The following is a 21,940-nucleotide window of genomic DNA, read 5'->3' on the forward strand; positions in this document are numbered from 1 at the left end:
CACAGGCAGCAAAGCAACAGTCCATCGGTCAGAAAAGGGTCATACAGGGGAGGGTGACGGGTTAGGGTAGAATAAGTTAAGCTAGAATATCACCTGCGTCGTTTTGGGCAGTCCTTCATGTAGTGCCCGATTTTGCCACAGATCCGACAGCAGCGGTCGTTAGGAGCCAGCTCGCCATCGGTCAGCACCTTCGAGTCGAAGAAGTACTCCTGAACAACAAGGCAGAGAAAGAGACACGGATGCAGTGGACATTTCATTGGTTTTATCAGAGACAGGATGTGAAGCTGTTTATTTAATCAAAAGGACGTTTCAAAAGGAACCCACGAGTCGATTTTTCAACTTTGATGTTACTATTACGTGTAACTGGTTCCCCGATGTGCTCTTATACAGGTCCTTCTCAAAAAATTAGCATATTGTGATAAAGTTCATTATTTTCCATAATGTAATGATAAAAATTAAACTTTCATATATTTTAGATTCATTGCACACCAACTGAAATATTTCAGGTCTTTTATTGTTTTAATACTGATGATTTTGGCATACAGCTCATGAAAACCCAAAATTCCTATCTCAAAAAATTAGCATATTTCATCCGACCAATAAAAGAAAAGTGTTTTTAATACAAAAAAAGTCAACCTTCAAATAATTATGTTCAGTTATGCACTCAATACTTGGTCGGGAATCCTTTTGCAGAAATGACTGCTTCAATGCGGCGTGGCATGGAGGCAATCAGCCTGTGGCACTGCTGAGGTGTTATGGAGGCCCAGGATGCTTCGATAGCGGCCTTAAGCTCATCCAGAGTGTTGGGTCTTGTGTCTCTCAACTTTCTCTTCACAATATCCCACAGATTCTCTATGGGGTTCAGGTCAGGAGAGTTGGCAGGCCAATTGAGCACAGTAATACCATGGTCAGTAAACCATTCACCAGTGGTTTTGGCACTGTGAGCAGGTGCCAGGTCGTGCTGAAAAATGAAATCTTCATCTCCATAAAGCTTTTCAGCAGATGGAAGCATGAAGTGCTCCAAAATCTCCTGATAGCTAGCTGCATTGACCCTGCCCTTGATAAAACACAGTGGACCAACACCAGCAGCTGACATGGCACCCCAGACCATCACTGACTGTGGGTACTTAGTCTTCCTCCAGACTCTGGCACCTTGATTTCCGAATGACATGCAAAATTTGCTTTCATCCGAAAACAGTACTTTGGACCACTGAGCAACAGTCCAGTGCTGCTTCTCTGTAGCCCAGGTCAGGCGCTTCTGCCGCTGTTTCTGGTTCAAAAGTGGCTTGACCTGGGGAATGCGGCACCTGTAGCCCATTTCCTGCACACGCCTGTGCACGGTGGCTCTGGATGTTTCTACTCCAGACTCAGTCCACTGCTTCCGCAGGTCCCCCAAGGTCTGGAATCGGCCCTTCTCCACAATCTTCCTCAGGGTCCGGTCACCTCTTCTCGTTGTGCAGCGTTTTCTGCCACACTTTTTCCTTCCCACAGACTTCCCACTGAGGTGCCTTGATACAGCACTCTGGGAACAGCCTATTCGTTCAGAAATTTCTTTCTGTGTCTTACCCTCTTGCTTGAGGGTGTCAATGATGGCCTTCTGGACAGCAGTCAGGTCGGCAGTCTTACCCATGATTGCAGTTTTGAGTAATGAACCAGGCTGGGAGTTTTTAAAAGCCTCAGGAATCTTTTGCAGGTGTTTAGAGTTAATTCGTTGATTCAGATGATTAGGTTAATAGCTCGTTTAGAGAACCTTTTCATGATATGCTAATTTTTTGAGATAGGAATTTTGGGTTTTCATGAGCTGTATGCCAAAATCATCAGTATTAAAACAATAAAAGACCTGAAATATTTCAGTTGGTGTGCAATGAATCTAAAATATATGAAAGTTTAATTTTTATCATTACATTATGGAAAATAATGAACTTTATCACAATATGCTAATTTTTTGAGAAGGACCTGTATATAAAAATCACATTCAGTCTTACAGCAGTAGTGTGTGTGTGTGTGTGTGTGTGTGTGTGTGTGTGTGTGTGTGTGTGTGTGTGTGTGTGTGTGTGTGTAAAAGACGTGACAGATTTGAGACTCACTGCTTCCATGCCAGACTGGGGATAAAACGGAGTTCCAAACAACTTCCTGCCATTGATAAAAGCTTTCATGATGAAATTCGTCACTGAGAGAGAGAGAGAGAGAGAGAGAGAGAGAGGGAGAGAGAGAGGGAGGGAGGGAGAGAGAGAGAGAGAGAGAGAGAGAGAGAGAGAGAGAGAGAGAGAGAGACTTGATATCACAATCAATTCAGTCACCAAACATTTCTTGGTATGGGACTATCCTAGACCTTAGTATAGAATTAAAACAGGACTATACTAGACTTTAGCACAATAAACTAGAGCTTAATATAGAGCTAAACTAGACTAGTACAGAACTATACTAAATGTTAGAACGAGTCTAAACTACCTTAGCACAGGACTAAACTTGACCTTAATATAGAACTAAACTAGACCTTAGCACAGGACTAAACTAGACCTTAATATAGAACTAAACTAGACCTTAGCACAGGACTAAACTTGACCTTAATATAGAACTAAACTAGACCTTAGCACAGGACTAAACTTGACCTTAATATAGAACTAAACTAGACCTTAGCACAGGACTAAACTTGACCTTAATATAGAACTAAACTAGACCTTAGCACAGGACTAAACTTGACCTTAATATAGAACTAAACTAGACCTTAGCACAGGACTAAACTTGACCTTAATATAGAACTAAACTAGACCTTAGTACATGGCTAAACTAGACATTAGCATAGAAATAAACTAGACCTTAGTATAGGACAGACCTAGACTTTAGTATAGAACTAAACCTCAATAATGGATTAAACTATAGCTTAGTATAGGACTAAACTATATCCAAGAATACATTTCTTGTGCAGGTAAAAGCAGCTTCACTTTAATGTCTTGTTTATAAGAAAGTAACTTTTTTTAACTCCTTTTAAACAGTGTATTAATTTATTTAAAGCAGGATCGTCCTTTACTGTAGTTTTAAACTACAGTACTACAAACTCACTGGTTTGTGGAATTTCTTACTTTTACGAGAGACTCCAGCTCCAAGGTTGTGGTTCAAGTCGAAAGGATCTGTTCAAATAAGAGACACAAAACTGTTAATCAGGCAGCGATCGACGTTCTACTGTCAAAGAATCAGCAGAATGATCAGATACAAAACTGAGCAAGTGAGATCAGACCTCTGGAGGCAGAGTTGTGTGTGTGTGTGTGTGTGTGTGTGTGTGTGTGTGTGTGTGTGTGTGTGTGTGTGTGTGTATAATGTATGCAAGCTGACAGCGAGCTGTACCTTCGATGGCGATGCACTTGGAGGTCCACTGCTTTTCGAAGGTGGTGAGGCGTTTGCGTTGGCGGATGGAGATGACGTGCTCTTTAAAGTCGAACTCTTCTGTGTAGAAGCGCAGCAGGCCGAGCCACAGCTCACCCACCGTCTCCTTGTTCTGCCCAAACTCTGGCCAACGCTGCCGCTAAAAAAACACACATATAGACACACACCAAATCAACTGGCCGATGAGAGCCACGGACTAGCACATCCCCTCACCGACACTCGAAGCGGATTCTCATCGTGAGTTGCACTAGCTACGTGTTCTTGGTGCCAGTGCCTCATTCAGACGGGCGGAGTCGCTGTTTTTCTGCAAGGGCGTTCGTAATTCCTGTCGGGTAGGCGAATCGGACTACTGCGCCACCCACAGGACGAAAAATACAATACAAACTCTTGCAACTGTAACGTCGACACAGTTACTACACCGAACAGGCGCCCTTGATGTTTGCTCTTCTATTGTTTAGGTTTGTTCAGGGTTCGAAACACCAGGTTGAACACTGAAGGTTGGGTTTGACCACCGACACCAGTACAGCACTCAGTACAGTACTAGTAAAAGCTCATTTGACCACAACACCCACCATGAGATCAGCCAGAACACTGAAACGGAGATGTAACCTCATATAACATGTAACGCTACTCACCAGCTTATCAAGGTCATCGAAGAAGTACGCGTTCCAGCCGTCCACCATTTTCTGCGGCATGCTGTTCCCATCGTAGATCTGCACAACAAACAATCGAACTTGTTCAGTTACTGTCAGGTAGGGGTGTGCTATATCGTATCGTTCACGATAATACCGGTATAATTTTGAAAACGATACAAAAAGTACCATATCGTAATAAAAGCGATATTCTGCGTACTTTGCGTAATGACGTCACACAGCTACGCAAATGGCGTACGTTCGTTACGTGGGTCATTTGGGTACAGTAACGAGTATGGCGGAAAGCGGCTCTGCGGTGGAGGAGAAAAACTCCAAAGCCACCATAAATTAATCTTTGGCAACCCAAATCCCAACCACAGCTTTGCCGGCGACTTTTTTGCGGAAGTATTTCTGCTCGCAGGTTTACACAGGGACGCAATACATCAGCGCACCTCCACCAAACAGTGCAGGGATACTCTCAACATTAATGTCAACCACCAACACAGATGTAGTACTACTACTGCTTAGTACTAATACTACTGTACTTAGTAGTAATTGTGGCGCGCTACGAGTAAAGTCCCACCGGGCTCTGCGCGTTCTAGTGTTGCCAGGTTGGGCGGTTATCCGCCAAACAATTTAATAGCAGTTAAATAACACTTATATTTAAGAGAAAATATTCCGTTTTAAGAAGCTCCAGCATTGAAGAAGGTTATTAAAAGTAAAGTCAATTTTCAATGCTGATTTGGCTTAATAGTGTTGGTCAGTCTGTATCATATTGTTGAAAGAAAATTATTTTTCCATGCATTCACACTGGCATGTTCTGGGGTTCAATTGAGTCTCATCATTACACACAAGTTGGCAGCCAAATGATCAAGTATTGCAAAGGAATATCTTTGAAATTCTTCCTCATAAATGTTAAGGTTGCTATATATATTTTTTATTTTTTTTTTACTCGTCAGGGAAAATAGAGAAAAAAAGCGTATTATTAGTATGCAGGTCTTCGTGATGTAATGCTACATGGCACTCACTGCCTGTATAGGTAAATAAATGAGTGACCACATAAAAAAGGTATCAGTTTCTGTGCGACCGCTGTGTGAGCAATGGTCTCAGTCTGGCCACCCCTATGGAAATTGTCTGACTCCGCCATTACATTATGTTACATTATTTTTACTGGAAGGAAAAAATAAAGAAAAGTGTTATTTTTTTTGCAATAGTGTTTTCTCGAAATAAATAAAATATTTTTCAGTGTTTTGTTATATCGCCAAAAATATCGTTATCGCAAAAATAACCTGAAATATCGTGATATCATTTTAGGGCCATATCGCCCACCCCTACTGTCAGGGCTTTATGACCGGATTATCAGCGACCACCGACATCTAAGGACAGCCGAGCCACGCCAGTGATCCGAAGCGCTCGCCAAGGTGCTGAAACCCCGATCAAAACCAACTTCGGCACCAGTGTTGTGGACGGCAGAACGTGGAGGCCGAGGACGGGGCGGGGCCGGCCGATCACACGCGGCTGGCAGCGGACAAGCAGCGCAGATGCAACGCCGAGGGAGGAGGATCAAAAAAAGCACGTGTGGAGAGCAGTACGGGAGGGAAAACACGCACTAACCCCTCCGTTTCTCTTCTGCAGCAGGCTACACGACAAACTTGGACCCTTAAACAAGTCCCGTTTGACTCTGGGCTGTCTTTCCCCCCTTTCTCCGGGGCTGCCACAGACTCCATCTGTCGATCATTGCCGGGACTCGGACACCTAGTGTGTCTTTGCCGCCTCAAACGGGGGTTTAGTTTAGTTCTTTCCTTTTGCACCCGTTTTCAGACTCAGCCTGGGTCTGGTGTGTGTGTGTGTGTGTGTTCAGCCCCGACGTCGGGTTCCGTTCACGATGGAAACGCACTCGGTGTGCGACCGGACAGGTGTAGGTGAGCGTGTACCTCCTGCAGGACGGGGATGACGGGAGGTTGTCTCTGCTGGAGGAAGTACAGCACCATTAGGATGTAGGCATAGGACGAAAGACTTCCTCTGGAGGCGTCACCGATGTCACAGCGCTGTAACACACACACACACACACACACACAAAATACTCGATCAAACATACAAAATGACTTTTACTCAGAAAGCAAGTAGGCATGTACAAGTGTGTGTGTGTGTGTGTGTGTGATAAATCCTTCCAGCTGTTACCTTCGCGAACACTTTTATCGTGTAGCCCAAATACTGCACACGTGGGTCCAGCGTTGCGTAGGTGGCCAGCATGCGCGTGTTGTGCTGCGCCTGAGGATCGCAAAAACAGCAAGTTAGCATTGAGACACACACACACACACACATCCAAAGGCTATGCTGGCTCTACAGTTCTAGAATACCACATTAACGTAGAGCAATTTTGTTTGTTTGTTTATTTGACGTCATTATTTGTTAACGCCTTGTTTACTGTTGAGTTATTTTCAAGGCAGGACTGGTTATTCGGGGCAGTAATTTATTGTATTGCATTTACAAAAAAGTCCTCAATTTTGTATTTCTAAGAAAGTTTACGATCATGTTTGCATTGTTTCTGGTAAAGATATTGCTTATAGAGTCAGTTGTTTTCAGTCTCTCTCTCTCTCTCTCTCTGTAATATTTAACACATTCTACGAAAATGTGTTTTATAGTAATGATGGCTTGACATAGGCTGCATACAGGGGGCTCTTCTGTTCTTATCAAATCTTATCAATTTAGTCTCAGCAGCACCAGACCGACCCGATTGTGAGCAGGTCATGCCGTGCATGCAAAGAAAATCTGAGCAATTTTGTCTATGGCACAAAATCTGACCAATTATGGCACAGTGCAGCACGTGGGACCACAATAAAGCGCAACAGAGGAACCGAACGCTGCTCACCAGCGTGTTGTACAGGCTGATGTCTCCCTCCAGGCTGCTCTGCTTGTGTTCGAACTTCACGATAGGCACTTTGGCGGTCGTTATAGGCAAGATGTTCCTCAGACCTGAATATTCAACAGGAGTTAAAAGTGTATTCATTACACACGTACAAGAATCCCTATAGCATGCCGAGGAGGATAACTTACCCAGGTGTTTCCTCAGGACCTTGGCTAAAGCCTCAATGATCTCCTTGCAGTTTAGGTTCTGATGAGAAAGAGAGAGAGATACTTCAATCATCTCATACGAATAACTTTTAAAGGGAGCAGATGGACGATGTGCTCTGGAGGACCAGTAGATCTTTAGGGGGAACGGAAAATAAGAGCAGTAGAGGGGTAAGTAGAGATCCGGATGTGCAGAGAGAGAAATAAAGCTTTAGGGGTGGCAGGAACAGGGCTGAAAGAGACTAGAAAGGTAGACAGAGCTCTAGAGGTGCACCAGAGCATCACAGCAACAACGACAACAACCCTAGAAGGACGACATAGGGGTAGGGCGAGTGATAAAAGGGTCGTAGAAGGGAAATCTTTACCTCTGCTGTGTCGTGACCCTCCAGCGTCATACAGATGTCCAGGTCACTGTCATGGAACCCAAAGCCATTCTTGGAGGAGCCAAACAGACACAACTGGGCTTTATCTGTCACACAAAGAAAACTTACTTACTCGAGGAACACTAGCCTGCAGTGGTGGTGAGGAAGAAGATTAGGAGCTTTTGGACAGCATAATAAACCTCTAGATGGATTGAGGAGTCCTAACCAAGCTCAGAATATCGTGGGCGATTGTGTGCACATGTGCGGTTTTTACAGCTCGCCGCTGAACTCAAGCTGACCCGGTTTGCAGGCAGTGATATCTCAGTGGTTAAGGTACTGGACTAGTAATCAAAAAGGTTGCTGGTTCAAGCCCTACCACTGCCAAGTTGCCACTGTTGGGCTCCTGAGCAAGGCCCTTAACCCTCAATCGCTCAAAATAGTGTTCAGTCAGAACTAGAGATGCACGAGTACCGATACTGGTGTCGGGTATTTGCTCGTACTCGCAAACGAGGCGCCGATACTAAACATCCGATACCGTGTGCCTAGTGCACGTCGCTGCGTTATGCCCGGTTCACACGACACGATTCTTGCCCCGATTTTCGCTCGGCGGCCGGTCGGCGCTAGATCTGCCGGCTCGGGAGCGACTCGGCGTTCTCTCGGCGATCGAAACCCGGCTCTCGATCGCTAAGCGTGAACTATCCAACAACTCGATCCGACCGGCTCGCCGAGCGCTCGGCGACCGGATCGAGTTTTCTAGCATGTCAGATATCTGATCCAATAGGTATTGGTATCGGCAAGTACAAAAAAAAATTACTTGTACTTGGTTGGGAAAAAAATGGGATTGATGCATCCCTAGCTAGAACAATGTAAGTCGTTTTGGATAAGAGTGTCAGCTAAATGCCGAAAATGTAAATGTATGTAAATGTGACCTTTTCAAAGTGCCGCCAACAAGACTAATCGTTTTTTTTGTTTTTTTTTCACATTGGATTTAGTTAGAATCAAAGCTAAGACACGACCGAAAGAAACCAATTCTCATGTTCCACAAAAACCTGAACTGTTTCATTCCCCTCTAAATTAGAACCACGGCATTGTGGGGGGAAAAATCTGCGAAATGGTCGAAACCAGGTTTACATATAGAGAGCAATCTAACATTTTATGATGCAAGAATTGCTTGTTGTTGCTTGGTAGCTCTTCTAAAAGATTAAAACCTTTCTTTGATTATATATTTATTAAGATTTTAACGTCATGTTTTACACACTTTAATTACATTCATGACAGGAACGGTAGTTACCGGTGACAAGATTCATCAGTTCAAGTTCAATGTCAAACACAGTCATGGACAACTTTGTGCCTCCAGTTCACCTCACTTGCACGTCTTTGGACTGTGGGAGGAAACCCACACAGACACGGGGAGAACGTGCAAACTTCACACAGAAAGGACCCGGACCGCTCCACCGGGAAGGACTCCAATAGACGACGCTGGAGATCGTTCTTGTATAAACTAAAATACGTTTTAAACCAAACTGCATGTGAATAAACCCTCAACGGAGCACAAAATCATGTTATCATGTTAAAGGTGGGGCACCTAGAACAATGTGTAGGTGAGGTCAATCAAAATCAGTGTGATTACCGTTATACTCCTTCCTGATGAAGCGTTCCAGACCAGCTAAGATCTGTTCCCTCTTCTGTTGCTCCATCAGCGACGGAGATAAGTTATCTACACACACACAGAAAACAAAAAACAACAAAGGAGATCATAAGTAAAACAAACGGAACGCTCATCAGGACGGTGGTTGCTCGGTTGCTCGGCTCTGGGCTATTAATTAAAAGACTGGAGGATTCGAACACTGTTGGCTCTCACCATAGCAGAGTTTGCACAGGCTGTCGAGGATTTCTCTGAAGCGGTCAGTCATGGGAGGCAGTGCTTTCAGTTCCATCTTCTTAAAGTCTTCGGGACAGTCGTCCTTCAGGTGGCCGTCCCGCTTACAGATGCTGCAGACCACCGTCGGGGGCTGGATTAAATCACACACACACACACACTCAGTATGCCTCATGCTTTTGTTCGTTTACTGACATAAAAGGCTCGAACTCATTACTCGTCATTGGCCGTCAGTGCTTCACATGAACATGCTGGCACACGGCATGGCCAAAAACATGTGGACACCCCTTCTAATTCCTAATCAAGCCCATCATTCACAGGTATATAATATCAATTATATAGAACACCGTTCCCATTCCAGCATGATTTGCTCAAAGCTTTGGCCTCAAATCCACCGAACACATTTGGGATGAATCAGAACTTCGAGTGTGAGCCAAGCCCTATCTTCCAGGCCTTGTTAAAAAATGTTAAAGCCTTGTTAAAAAATGGAGAGTTCATAATAAGCAGGGTTCATAATAATGCCTGCGCTCATGCTAGGGTGACCATATACTTTTGGGCATATAGAGTAGTAAGAAAAGCATCTTATGACCTTTCCTCCAGTGAAGATCATCCTGTCAAATATATAGTGCAGATCCTCCGGCGCGATGCTGTCCCGTTTCGGACCTTTCCGCCCCCCGTCGTCCCTCTCATCGTCCTCGCTGTCCAGCAACAGGCCGTTTTGAGGAGACAGGGAAAGAGATGAAGAGCGACGGGCTCCGTTATCGTCATCTTCCTCGACGAGCAGCCTGGCTAATCCTCTTCCTAGACATTCTTCGTCTCCGACCTCTAGATCCTCGTCCGGTTCGTCCTCGTCCTCCTCTTCGTCGGTGCTGTTTTCCTCTCCTTCGCGGGTTTCGCCGCCGCTGGTTCTGGCCGCCCGTCTCCTTCGCGGACGTGGGGCGTCTCGGTCGGCGGGGCGCCGGTTCACGCTCTGGGGGCAGGCGAAGTAGCGGTACGCGGTGCGAAAACGCTCCTGTATGTACTCGAACACCATCTGGCTGTTCAGACTGCGCGCCACGTTTCTCTTCAGTGTGAACGGGTCTGAAGAGAAGAGAGAAAAATAAATACGTTGAAATATAATGGAGAGACGTTACTCACATTGCATTGCACCTGATTATGTATCCACTCCTCCATAGCACTTGCAACCTCTGGTGCACGCACGCCACTCATAATCAAGACAACTGGCTGTGTGCTATGTCTTCTTCCACCACGACCTGACACCAGGCTCGGTCAGATATGCACCGGAGTCTCCACAGTGGTGGACTTGCATATTACCTAATTACTGCCTAATTCACAGCCATGAAAATCGCGACACGGGCCGCGAAATGAGCCGTTTGCCGTGTAATATGCGATCTGCTGCGAGATTCAAAATGTAAGGTTTGTGTTTAGCGATTTAACGTGTTTTATTCACGTAGCGTAGGGCTGGACGATATGGCTAAAATTTATATCACGATATACAGTAACTCCTAATTTCGGTCGATACGATATAATTCCGATATCGATATGAATAATACAAATGTCAGAAAAACTGCCACCAAAATTGGATGGCTGTACCTGCAAACCTCTTTCTGGTTTCTGGCAAGAAATACAAGCTAAATAAACCACTGAATTAGTCCTTCATCTCTTATCAGCTATTTCGTCTGCTTCTTTTTCAGCTGTGGACAGTGGCGGAGCCAGACAGTTTTCATAGTGGTGGCCAGTCTGAGACCACTGCTCACACAGGGGGTGGCACAGAAACTGTCTGATACCTTATTCTTTTATGTGGCAAGTTGCTGTAGATCTAGTAGTGTTTTGGTCACTCACTCATTTACCTATACAGGCAGTGAGTGCCATGTAGAATTACATCAAGCCTAACATCATAAGCTTTTTATTTTTTCTCATTTCTCCTGACAAGTAAAAAACTAAAATATAGCCTATAACCTTAACATTACGAGGAAGAATTTCAAAGATATTCTTTTGCAATACTTGATCATTTGATTGCAAACTTGTGTGTACTGATGAGACTCATTTGAATCCCAGAACATGCTAGCGTGAATGCATGGAAAACTAATTTTAATTTTCTTACAATATAATACAGACTGACCAACACTATTAAGCCAAATCAGCATTGACTTTACTTTTAACAGACTTCCACAATGCTGGAGCTTCTTAAAACTGAATATTTTCTTTTAAATGGAAGTGGGAAAAAAAAACCCCGCCCAATTTAGAGGAAAACCGCCCAATCTGGCAACACTCAGGGCTCTAGACTAACTTTTTGCACTGGTTGCACTGGTGTGCCTAACTCTAACTGTTTTTCTTTGGTGCACCAGCACAAAAGTTAGGTGCACCCAAATCAGGTTCACTTTTTTTTTTATTGACTGATTGATATTGATTAACTAACAATCTGGTCAAAGTTCTTTATTTGAAGCACAATTCTACACGAAAGGTAACTTACTGAAAAAGTGTTGGTGTTTAAAGTGCTTCACTGAGCTAAAATTTTAACTCAAGATGAATAAAATAAAAAGAAAATCTAAATTAAAAGTGCAAGTGTTTTAAGGGCTTCACACTGAACATCTCATTTAATGATAAGAATATTACATATAATTAATGCAGTAACGAGACGCATATTATTGACATAGGCTACATCACATGACATTATTACATTTTGAGTCAGTTTGTCGCTGATATTTTTAAAGTGCCTTAAAAAAAGATGAACTGTGTGATATGAGGTGGTAAAAGTGACCCGGACAGAACAAAGTTTAACATGAAATATAAACAGCACACGTGAAGTAAATCCAGCTAAACACAGATACATGTGGAGCTGTTAGACTGGGTTTGATGGTTATTTCACACAGATGTTTGTTTGTATCATGGAACTTTTTTTTTTTTTTTACCCCTTTTTCTCCCCTTTTAGCGCATCCAATTGTTCAATTAGCATCGTGCTTCCTCTCTGTCTATGCCGAACCCTGCCCTGACGGAGGTGATTGAAGCTAACCCGTATCCCCTCCGAAACATGAGCAGCAGCCGGATGCATCTTTGCCACCCACACATCGACGAGTTTGGCGCCACCTAGCGTCGCATGCGGAGAGACACACCCTAAGGGCACCCTCTCCCATCCCCGTGCAAGCGCCTCCAATCAGCCGGCAGAGAACGCGATCGCATTCTGACAGAGAGAGACCCACATCCGGTTCTTTGTCCCACCCCCCATATGAGCGACCGGCCAATCGTTGCTCATATAGCCACTCGGCTTCGAACCGGTAAAGCAAGGCTGGATTCGATACCACGTTCTCAGAATCCAGCCCTGGTTGCAGCGCGTTTCTTTTTACCGTGCGCCACCTGAGCGGCTCGTATCATGGAACTTTAACGATGTTTTATCTCTCGAGTCGAGCGCTGAGCAAATCGCTTATTTACGTCGAGAGTCGCGGTGAACGCGAAGCGCAAAACTCTTCTCACGTCAATAAACTAAAGAAAACAACAACTGAGACGAACACGTCACGTCTTCTAATCACCGATGTTTGATTGATGTTTTTACATTAAAACGAACATCTGTAACAGCAGCACAGATGCTCACACATATCCTACACGCTCCGCCAGGATATTTCTCTGTGTAACGCCCGCCGGTGATGCCGCTGGTCCCGCCCTTCACTATCTCTGATTGGTTTAGATATATAGATATGATTAGATATTGGCCTAATGTGTGTCTGTTGGTGCACCGGAGACTTTCAGAGTCACAGAGACTTTTTTTCCCCTCGAACGGCTGGTCGCAGATTGACTGTGGATGCTCGTTCACTCACAGCTGTTGAACTCATTTAGCCGCTAATATATTCACCGTTATTGAAACATTTTCTATCGCGATATATATCGATATCGAATTATTGTCCAGCACTAACGTAGCGTATGAAATATAAGGCGGTACAAGCAATCATACAGTAATTACGTTAGTGTAACAGACTTTTGCGTGCTGCAGGGTGCCGACTTTTGATGCACGTGTTTACGTATCGAGTGCATTCTGTCCCTTTCTGGATTCCATCATCAATAAAAAAGTGTGCTTCTCCACACACGTGATCATCTCTGAACTGCGCCTCAAAAGAACAAACCAGTAAAGTTTTCTGCTCCTGATGGTTTGTTTGTGTACAGTTTATAAACTCAGCAAACTCTAAAGATGCTCGGTTACACCAGCTATCGGTTAGACGAAATGCCCAAGATAAAAACTCGACTAACAACCGGTTCTGTGGATGCAGGAAAGAGGGCGGGCGAGAATTTTTGTCTTTCGGCTATTAAGGTGCTGTGTACTGTGGCTTCATTCACCACATTAGGCTGAAACTCACTGAGCGGCTGAGGTGCCTACAAGCTTCTAGGTTCACACTACGCGATTTTTGCCCCGACTGGTCGGCGCTAGATTTGCCCACACAATCGCTGTGCCCGAGTTGCCCGACTGGCAACGAGTGCCGTGTCGAACAGCCAATGAGAACGCAAGATACGGTGTGAGGGGAAACGCAGGGGAGGAGTGTAAACAGGTGGGACAGGGGCGTAATATAGTTTATATCGGAATACATCGGCACACACACGAGTTTTACAGTATTTCTGAGCTTATCGTTCTCTACAAAACACCCACGCTGCACTGCAAACGATATTTATTAACCTCCGACTCACTACAGAACAATCCAAGCTGTTCACGTTGCCAAATCCACTCCGATTCATTTATTTTTTCTTCTTGATTTTATGCTGCACATCGGCGCACAATCTTTGAATTTTTGGACGTGGTATCGTTAAACACCTCGTCACTTCTCGCGCGTGTTTTCGTGACGGAACGTAGTTTGGGAGAGCAGAGAAGCTCGCCCGGTGTGGTGTGAAACCCCCCCCGTGTGTGAAATACACGCTGACTTGAAAGACTCCCGATTACAAGAGATCCAGTCGTGTAGTGTGAACTTGGCATAAGGTGGCTACAAGCTTCTTAGTTATTCGTTTAGGAGCTACGCAAGCCCGTCGGTGGTGCGTGTGCCTCACCCTCTACTGCGAGCCGCCGACGTGGCCAGTTCTTGACGTCTCTGGGCAGCAGCTCCTTCAGCCGGATGCTGATGATGAAATCCTCCAGAGCAAACTCCAGTGTGTAGAAACGCAGCAGCTCCAACCACAGCTGGCCCAAACACGCGCTGTCCGTCTTCTCCAGGACCAGACACGCCTATGGACGAACACAAGGTCTGGTCGGAGAGATCCTACAGTGTTCCAATGAACTAGAAACAACAGCTTGTACAGTATTAACAGGTAAGCCAAGCAGCATCTTTAGATTATTGATCCTGATGTCAGATTAGCGGATCTATTTCTTTTACAGACCTTAAGGTGGTGGTCCAGGTATGTGTGAATGTGTGTGTGTGTGTGTATATATAACACACACACACACAAACACACTATGTGCTGCTTCTATTCAGTTCCAAAATAGCGTTCCTCACCTTGCCCTTCAGGTTCTCGTTTTTCCTTTCAGCAGCTTTATCCATCTTTTTAGGGTCGTTCTTGGCCCTGTTCTCCCCTCGGCCTTCGTTAGCGCTGCCTGGACGGTGTTCCCACCCAACGTAGCGTCCAGCCTGGACCTCGGTCAGGTGATACTCATCCGCTCGCTTCGCATCGAAGCCTTCAATCTAAATAAAAAGGGAAAAAACGATCGGAAATGTGAATCAGGTCACGCTGGCCAATCCACTGCAGTGTGGTGTTCCTCAGGGGTCGCTCTGTGGCCCTCTCCGTTTCCGTTGTTGGCGCATTTTCTGTGCGTTTAGTTGTACGTACCCAGTGGCCGAGATACACGGGCAGAATAGGCCGTCTCCTCTGCTGCAGGAAGAAGATGACCATCAGAGAGAAAGAGTAGGAGGGGATGCCACCCTCGGCCTGGCAATCCACGTGGCACAGCTAAACACAGACAGATGCGTTTATTTAAAGCCGAACAGCACGGCTCCTGGGGACCTGGGTTCATTCATTGACCCCCCCACCCTTCCCTTCCCTCAAGGGTATTCCAGTTCTTCTTACCTCCCAAAAACATGCCACTAGATAGATAGACTGGACAAAGAAGCGCACCAATCGATCTACCTAGTCCATATCCAGACATGTTTTCAGGAGGTTGGAGAAGCCAAGAGTCCCCAGATGAAGCCCACACAGGAATGTACTAATAACACAACCAGATGTGAGAACTGAACCCAGGACCCTGGAGCTGGATGCAGCACGCAGCTCGACAGATGTTCATTGGTTGCATGTTGTTTGCGTACCTTGGCCCAGTAACGGAACGCCAGCACCAGAGGGACCAGCCGGGGTTCGAGCTGGGCCAGCGCTGCCAGGTGATTGGTGGTGAGGCATGCGACATCATTTCCTGCGCTGACTTTACACAGTGAGCCACTGCAAACAGACAGAGATACGATATGATGCATTTAGAGAAGCTCTCCGTGTGTACGGCACATAGAGGAGAGCAGGAACTGACCTGGAAACGTCACGGCAGAAGATGACGGGAACTTTGGCGTGGAAGTCCGACTCCACCTCTGTGAATTCAGCTGGAAGGATAAAACCGGGCGACATTGAACAAGCACTTTATTACAAACACCAATCTGGTGTTTACACTCAGTATTTTATAAGCTACTCCAGCCATAAAGATGAATGTTGTGGGTATACAATTACTGACTATCGTTATTGTATCCATCTGTTGCTCTGTACACCTACAAGGGACCCACACAGGAATTATTTGGATAGTGGATTATTTTCCAAATTGCAACAAGACAACAAGTGTGTAATTTTGACATGTGGGTATCAGGTGCAGCAGTGTTGTTGGGATTTAGTATTTAGTGCTCTATTACACTAGCTTACCACCGCTGGTGTCTATATAGACATGCGTAGCTATGACTGGGGTCACAGGTATTATTATATTAGGATTTCGGTTACATTCATGACAGGACAGGTAGTTACTGCTTACACAAGATTCATCAGTTCAAGTTTAATGTCAAACAGTCACGGACTATTTTGTATCTCCAGTTCACTTCACTTCACGGTGCACGTCTTTGTACTGTGGGAGGAAACCGGAGCTCACGAAGAAACCCACTCGGACACAGGGAGAACATGACGACTCCACACAGACGGGACCCAGATCGCTCCACGCGGGAATCGAACCCAGGACCGTCTTGCTGTGAGGCGACAGCGCTTAATCTGACTTAATCTGTATCTAACTGAAACACTCATGAGGTGTTTTATTTGTGATGGTATGTGATCATGTGTACGACACACCTAGTGCTAAAAGTGGTAGAAATATGCAGGTCTGAAGGTCTGGTTTGGTGACTTCACATCTCAAATACACCTTCTAAACCTGCTCATTAAGTGATGATCTGATTTGATTACATAAGATCAGAAGGTTCTGATGCGTGTTACATTTACACTTTCAGCCTTTTATCCAAAGCGACTTACAGTACAGTGACAGTATACAGTCTGAGTAATTGAGGGTTAAGGGCCCAACAGCAGCAACCTAGTCCGGTACCTTAACCACTAAGCTACGACTTGCCTAGTGTTAGCTGTAATGATCCAGTTTGGCCCAAGCCAAAGGATCAGGCACCGGTTTTGGACGTCATGTTCCAATTCATCCCAAGAAGTGCACTGTAGGGTTGAGGTCTGAACCAAATTCTTAATGGATCTTGATTTGTTATACGTGAGCTATACTGGAACCGAAACACGGGCCAGAAAGCTTTCGCCTGCTCCCACAGCAGATCATTACTCAGGCCCTACCTGACACAACTCACCAATGTGTATCCAGGCTTGGGACCGGTGCCGAGAGTGCACCGACAAGTGCACCTCCCAATGACTACGCTGTTCAGCCCCCCCCCCAAAAAAACCGCTGAGATTTGAACCTTGAATGGTGCAGCAGTAAAATACACTAGCCCTCTACCGCTTTCAAACATGGAAGCATATAATTTATTCCACACATCTTTAGCAATATGTGGCTAAAAACCTTTGGACTGAATAATTAGAAGGGGTGTCCGAATACTTTTGCTCTAACGTCGTAAAGATAAGCCAGGATCGCACATGTTAGTTTGCAGATGCCAAAAACATCGTAACCGGTGTGAACTGGGTGCGATACTCACCGCTCTTCTTCAGGATGTCCAGCACTTGGATGAGCACGTCAGGCTGGGTCATCTAGAAGCGAAAGAAACAGCAAAAGGTCAAAACGCACCCCGTTCGGACACGGTCAGCAGCGTGTGGCGTTTTTGTAAACTCACAGAGGCGGGATAGAGCACGTCGATGTTGACGTCACTGGTCTTGAAGGCAAATCGAGTGAGACAGGAACCGTAGAGACGGAGGGAGCACGCTGAGAGACAGAGATTCCGACATGAACATGATGCACATCTAACACGGAGATGAAGGTGTGTGTGTGTGTGTGTGTGTGTGAGAACATACTGGCCAGACGTTTCTGTATGATCTTCTCCATGTTCTTCAGTACTGCTCGTCTCTCTTGGAACTCCTGCTCCGAGATGCCGTGCTGCTGAACCACCTCCATCACAGCAGAGTCTAGCGCCCTCAGCTGTGCCTGAGAGGGGGCCGGTAATGATCGCAGCTCGTTCTCTTCTTGTTTTTCCTGCGTACGCAAAGAGATACAAAAGAACATCAGCGCCGTTGAACAAAAGCGGGCAGAATGCATGCACACATAGATTCAATACCCCAATTTCTAAATGACCTGCCCTGCTGCTTCTATAACCAAGTGCCACATCCAAATCATCCTCTGGACAGCCGTCTCTGCAACTGTAACCAATGAGACCAAACTTCCTGTCCTCGGTGTCACTGTAACCACACACACGTGGTCCTCCATCCAATGCCGGTGTAGCCAATGAGACCAAGCTTTATGCGCTCAATGTTACAGTACTCACAGACCCACCCTTTTGCACCCTACACCATTCATTTATAAGAAATGCCTACTTCCGTATGCTATGCATGCACCACTAAACCAATGGTTACGTACCTCAATAAATACTAATTTTGTATGCTATGCATACACCATAAAAGTTTACATGTATATAGTACCATACTGTACATTTTTATTCTTATTGCTTGTTTTACACTGTAAGTTAATGTTGTATGTATACAAGAAGTTGTTGTTGTCTGTTGTCTGAGCTGCTATAACAAAGACGTTTCCTGCAAAGGATCAATAAAGAATCTATCATTGCCAATGAGACCAAACTTCCTATCCTTCCTATCCCCCTATCCTAACACATTTGTGTCATTTAATGGCAACAATAGGTACTATGTGTATTATGTCTTTATATTTTGGTCCATTTTATATTTTCATCTTTATTTTTATGGCTGCGAGGCAGGTTACCCACACGCCTGTGTTCCTGCATTCAATGCCAGTGTAGCCAATGAGACCAAGCTTCCAGCCGTCAATGTTTGTGTAACCACTGACCCAATTTCCTGCACCCTACATCACTGTAAGGAAGGGTCTTTTTAGCCTAGTGGTTAAGGTACTGAATTAGTAATCAAAGGTCGCTGGTTCAAGCCCCACCACTTGGGCCCTTGAACAAGGCCCTTAACCCTGAATTGCTTAGACAGTATACCGTCACAGTACTATAAGTAACTTTGGATCAAAGTATCTGCTAAATGCTAAACATGTGAATGTGTCTGTAACCAGTGAGACAAGTGTGTGTGTGTGTGTGTGTGTGTGTGTGTGAGAACCTTACCATGATGTTCTTCTTGTGCCGCTTCTCCTTGATGTGTTTGTGAGCGCCTTGGATGTTGTCCACGTGAACCGAGCACAGTTTGCATATGTACTGGTAGTTCGGGTAGTCGGGTGACTGCTGCAAAAAATCACACACGGAGCACAAACATCACACATGCAAATACACTCGGAGGATAAAGGGGCTGTGTAAAGCCTGCTTAACTGTGAGCAGTGTCCCCTCCTCCTCCCATGTTCTAGCGGCTTCTAAGGATTTTCCTTCACCGTGCTGCGAAACCTTACCCTGGTCAGTCTGTGGATGTAGTCTCTCTGCAGCCTCTCCTCGGCCTGTCTGAGTCCCAGCTGCTGATCGGAGGTCAAGTTCCCCTCGTCTGGAACACCCTCGGCCGGGCGTCGCCCAGACACCTCACCTGAAAGAGATAGAGAGGGCCATCAGATGATCGTTCACACCTCCACGAAAACGAGATCTGAATCTGAGAACTGCACCACCCTGTTCTACATTCCAATCATGCAGTTCGATCAGGTTAAGCTGTTTGTCGTGCAGGGAAGACTTGTTGACCAATCTGACGGGTCACTCTGTTTGGCGGTACGCTGGCTAAGTGGGTAGCACTGTCTCCTCACAGCAAGAAGGTCCTGGGTTCGATTCCCAGGTGGAAATATATATATATATATATATACACACCCCTTTTTCCTCCCACTTTAGTGCATCCGATTTCTGCCCGTCAATCATCCTCTCACTAATGCTGGTCCCTGCTCCTGATTGGGGAGGACGAGGCTGCTCCACGCCCCCTCCGACACGTGCACAGCAATCGAACGTCTTATCGCCTACACTTGATGAGTGCAGTGCAGTACAGCGTCGTGTACGGAGAGCCACACCCTCTACCGCACTCCTTCCCCATCTCCGTGCAGGCGCCACCGACCAGCCAGCAGAGGTCGTAATCGCACTAGTCTGAGAGAGAGTGACCCCAACCGGCTTAATCCCGCCCCTATCTGAACAACAGGCCAATCGTAGTTCATGTAAATGCCGAAAATGTAAATGTAAACGTTCTACACCCACCTGTGTGTCTGTCCCGTGCTGTAGGTTTGGACGGTTTGTTTGGGCCAACGTTCTCCTCCTTAGAGCCGAGTGGATTCGGATTACCGTTTCTGCCCCCCGCTTGGCTCTCCTGGCCCTTCCCTCTCTCCCCCGAGCCGGTTCTGCCCGTCAGCCTGCGGGCTCTTGCTTTACCCGGCTCCTGCGGGGTACCCCCGGGCATCTTTCCCCCGCCGTACCCGCCCAGGTTCTCCTCCTGGTTCTTCCCTCTGGATGCTGCGTTCTTGTTGCGATTGGGAGTCTTTGTGTTTTCCCTCTGAGAAAAAGCCTCCCTCTGTGCTCTGGACGAGGCTCTACCTCCACCCGAGCGGGCAGGCTTTCTCGACTTCAGAGGACTCTTGGTTTCCTCCATGTTACTGTCGCGGCTGTATGTGTACAACTAAAAGATTAAATAAAAATATGCTAAAAGAAAAGGCCCACGGGCTCTGCAGGTGATCCTGTCCAAACCTAGAGGAACAGACATGGAAGGACAAGCCAGTGATTAATACCATTACCTCAAATCCTTAATAATAAACATGGTTTAATACAATAGCTGATCTGTGGTATTTCCTTGTAGTCTGACCAGCATAAAGACCCGAGTGATTTTAATATGAAACAAACCATTAAGGCCAGATGACTTCGTAAACGTATCTCAAAAACAATGGCTGGGTCCCCACAGACAGTTGGGTGACCAAGACTCACTGATGCCAGAGGACATGAAGACTATGGCATCTGGTACGGACCAGCAGAAGACCTAGTGTGGCTCAAATAGCCGATGACGTGAATGTGTCCCAACACAGGGCATTGGACTGCACAGGGTGGTCAGAGTGCCCACGCTAAACCCTGTGAACTGTTGAAAGCACCTGAAACAAGGATCCCAGCATCAGAACTGGACACTGAGGGAATAAAAGAAGGCCGACTGGTCATACAAACCCTGTTTCCTGCATCATCATGTGATGCACCATAGGATGATCCACCTCACAATGTACACCACCACACACACACATACATACATACATGATGGACTCAGACACACACACACACACACACACATGATGGACTCTCACACACACACACACACACACACACACACACACACACACACACACACACACACACACACACACACACACACACGATGGACTCACACACACACACACACACAATGGACTCCGACACACACACACATACATACCTAAATGATGGACTCACACACACACACGATGGACTCACACACACACGATTGACACACACACACACACGATGGACTTTGACACACACACACACACACACACGATGGACTCTGATACACACACACACACACGATGGACTCTGATACACACACACACATACAAACATGATGGACTCCAACACACACACACATACCTACCTTCATGATGGACTCCCACACATACACACACACGATGGACTCTGACACACACATACATACACACACACATACATACATACACACACACACACACACACAATGGACTCCGACACACACACACATACATACCTAAATGATGGACTCACACACACACACGATGGACTCACACACACACGATTGACACACACACACACACACACACACGATGGACTCTGATACACACACACACACACACACGATGGACTCTGATACACACACACACACACACACATACAAACATGATGGACTCCAACACACACACACATACCTACCTTCATGATGGACTCCCACACATACACACACACACATATGGACTCTGACACACATACATACACACACACATACATACATACATACATGATGGACTCTGACACACACACACACATACATACATGATGGACTCC

General features: G+C 45.8%; 1 protein-coding gene across 3 annotated transcripts in view; it reads right to left on the minus strand.

Annotated features, from left to right (window-relative positions):
• The window catches only part of tut4 (terminal uridylyl transferase 4), a 32,391-nt gene that overhangs the window by 8,136 nt on the left and 2,315 nt on the right, over positions 1–21,940 (minus strand). For all 3 annotated transcript variants that reach the window (XM_063014872.1, XM_063014871.1, XM_063014870.1), the window contains exons 2-25: positions 20,093–20,575; positions 19,318–19,445; positions 19,040–19,156; positions 17,766–17,943; positions 17,588–17,676; positions 17,453–17,504; positions 15,811–15,880; positions 15,602–15,728; positions 15,129–15,248; positions 14,798–14,983; positions 14,355–14,529; positions 9,919–10,409; positions 9,312–9,462; positions 9,081–9,167; positions 7,454–7,557; positions 7,074–7,131; positions 6,889–6,992; positions 6,198–6,287; positions 5,951–6,064; positions 4,020–4,097; positions 3,346–3,523; positions 3,084–3,131; positions 2,088–2,170; positions 94–209 (exon numbers count right to left, since the gene is read on the minus strand). In XM_063014872.1, the coding sequence (XP_062870942.1) occupies positions 94–209; positions 2,088–2,170; positions 3,084–3,131; positions 3,346–3,523; positions 4,020–4,097; positions 5,951–6,064; positions 6,198–6,287; positions 6,889–6,992; positions 7,074–7,131; positions 7,454–7,557; positions 9,081–9,167; positions 9,312–9,462; positions 9,919–10,409; positions 14,355–14,529; positions 14,798–14,983; positions 15,129–15,248; positions 15,602–15,728; positions 15,811–15,880; positions 17,453–17,504; positions 17,588–17,676; positions 17,766–17,943; positions 19,040–19,156; positions 19,318–19,445; positions 20,093–20,480 (3,332 nt within the window). In that variant the 5' untranslated portion in view covers positions 20,481–20,575. The remainder of the gene's footprint in view (positions 1–93; positions 210–2,087; positions 2,171–3,083; positions 3,132–3,345; positions 3,524–4,019; positions 4,098–5,950; positions 6,065–6,197; positions 6,288–6,888; positions 6,993–7,073; positions 7,132–7,453; positions 7,558–9,080; positions 9,168–9,311; positions 9,463–9,918; positions 10,410–14,354; positions 14,530–14,797; positions 14,984–15,128; positions 15,249–15,601; positions 15,729–15,810; positions 15,881–17,452; positions 17,505–17,587; positions 17,677–17,765; positions 17,944–19,039; positions 19,157–19,317; positions 19,446–20,092; positions 20,576–21,940) is intronic.

Source organism: Trichomycterus rosablanca, chromosome 19 (assembly GCF_030014385.1).
Source record: "Trichomycterus rosablanca isolate fTriRos1 chromosome 19, fTriRos1.hap1, whole genome shotgun sequence".
NCBI classification, from domain to species: Eukaryota; Metazoa; Chordata; class Actinopteri; order Siluriformes; family Trichomycteridae; genus Trichomycterus; species Trichomycterus rosablanca.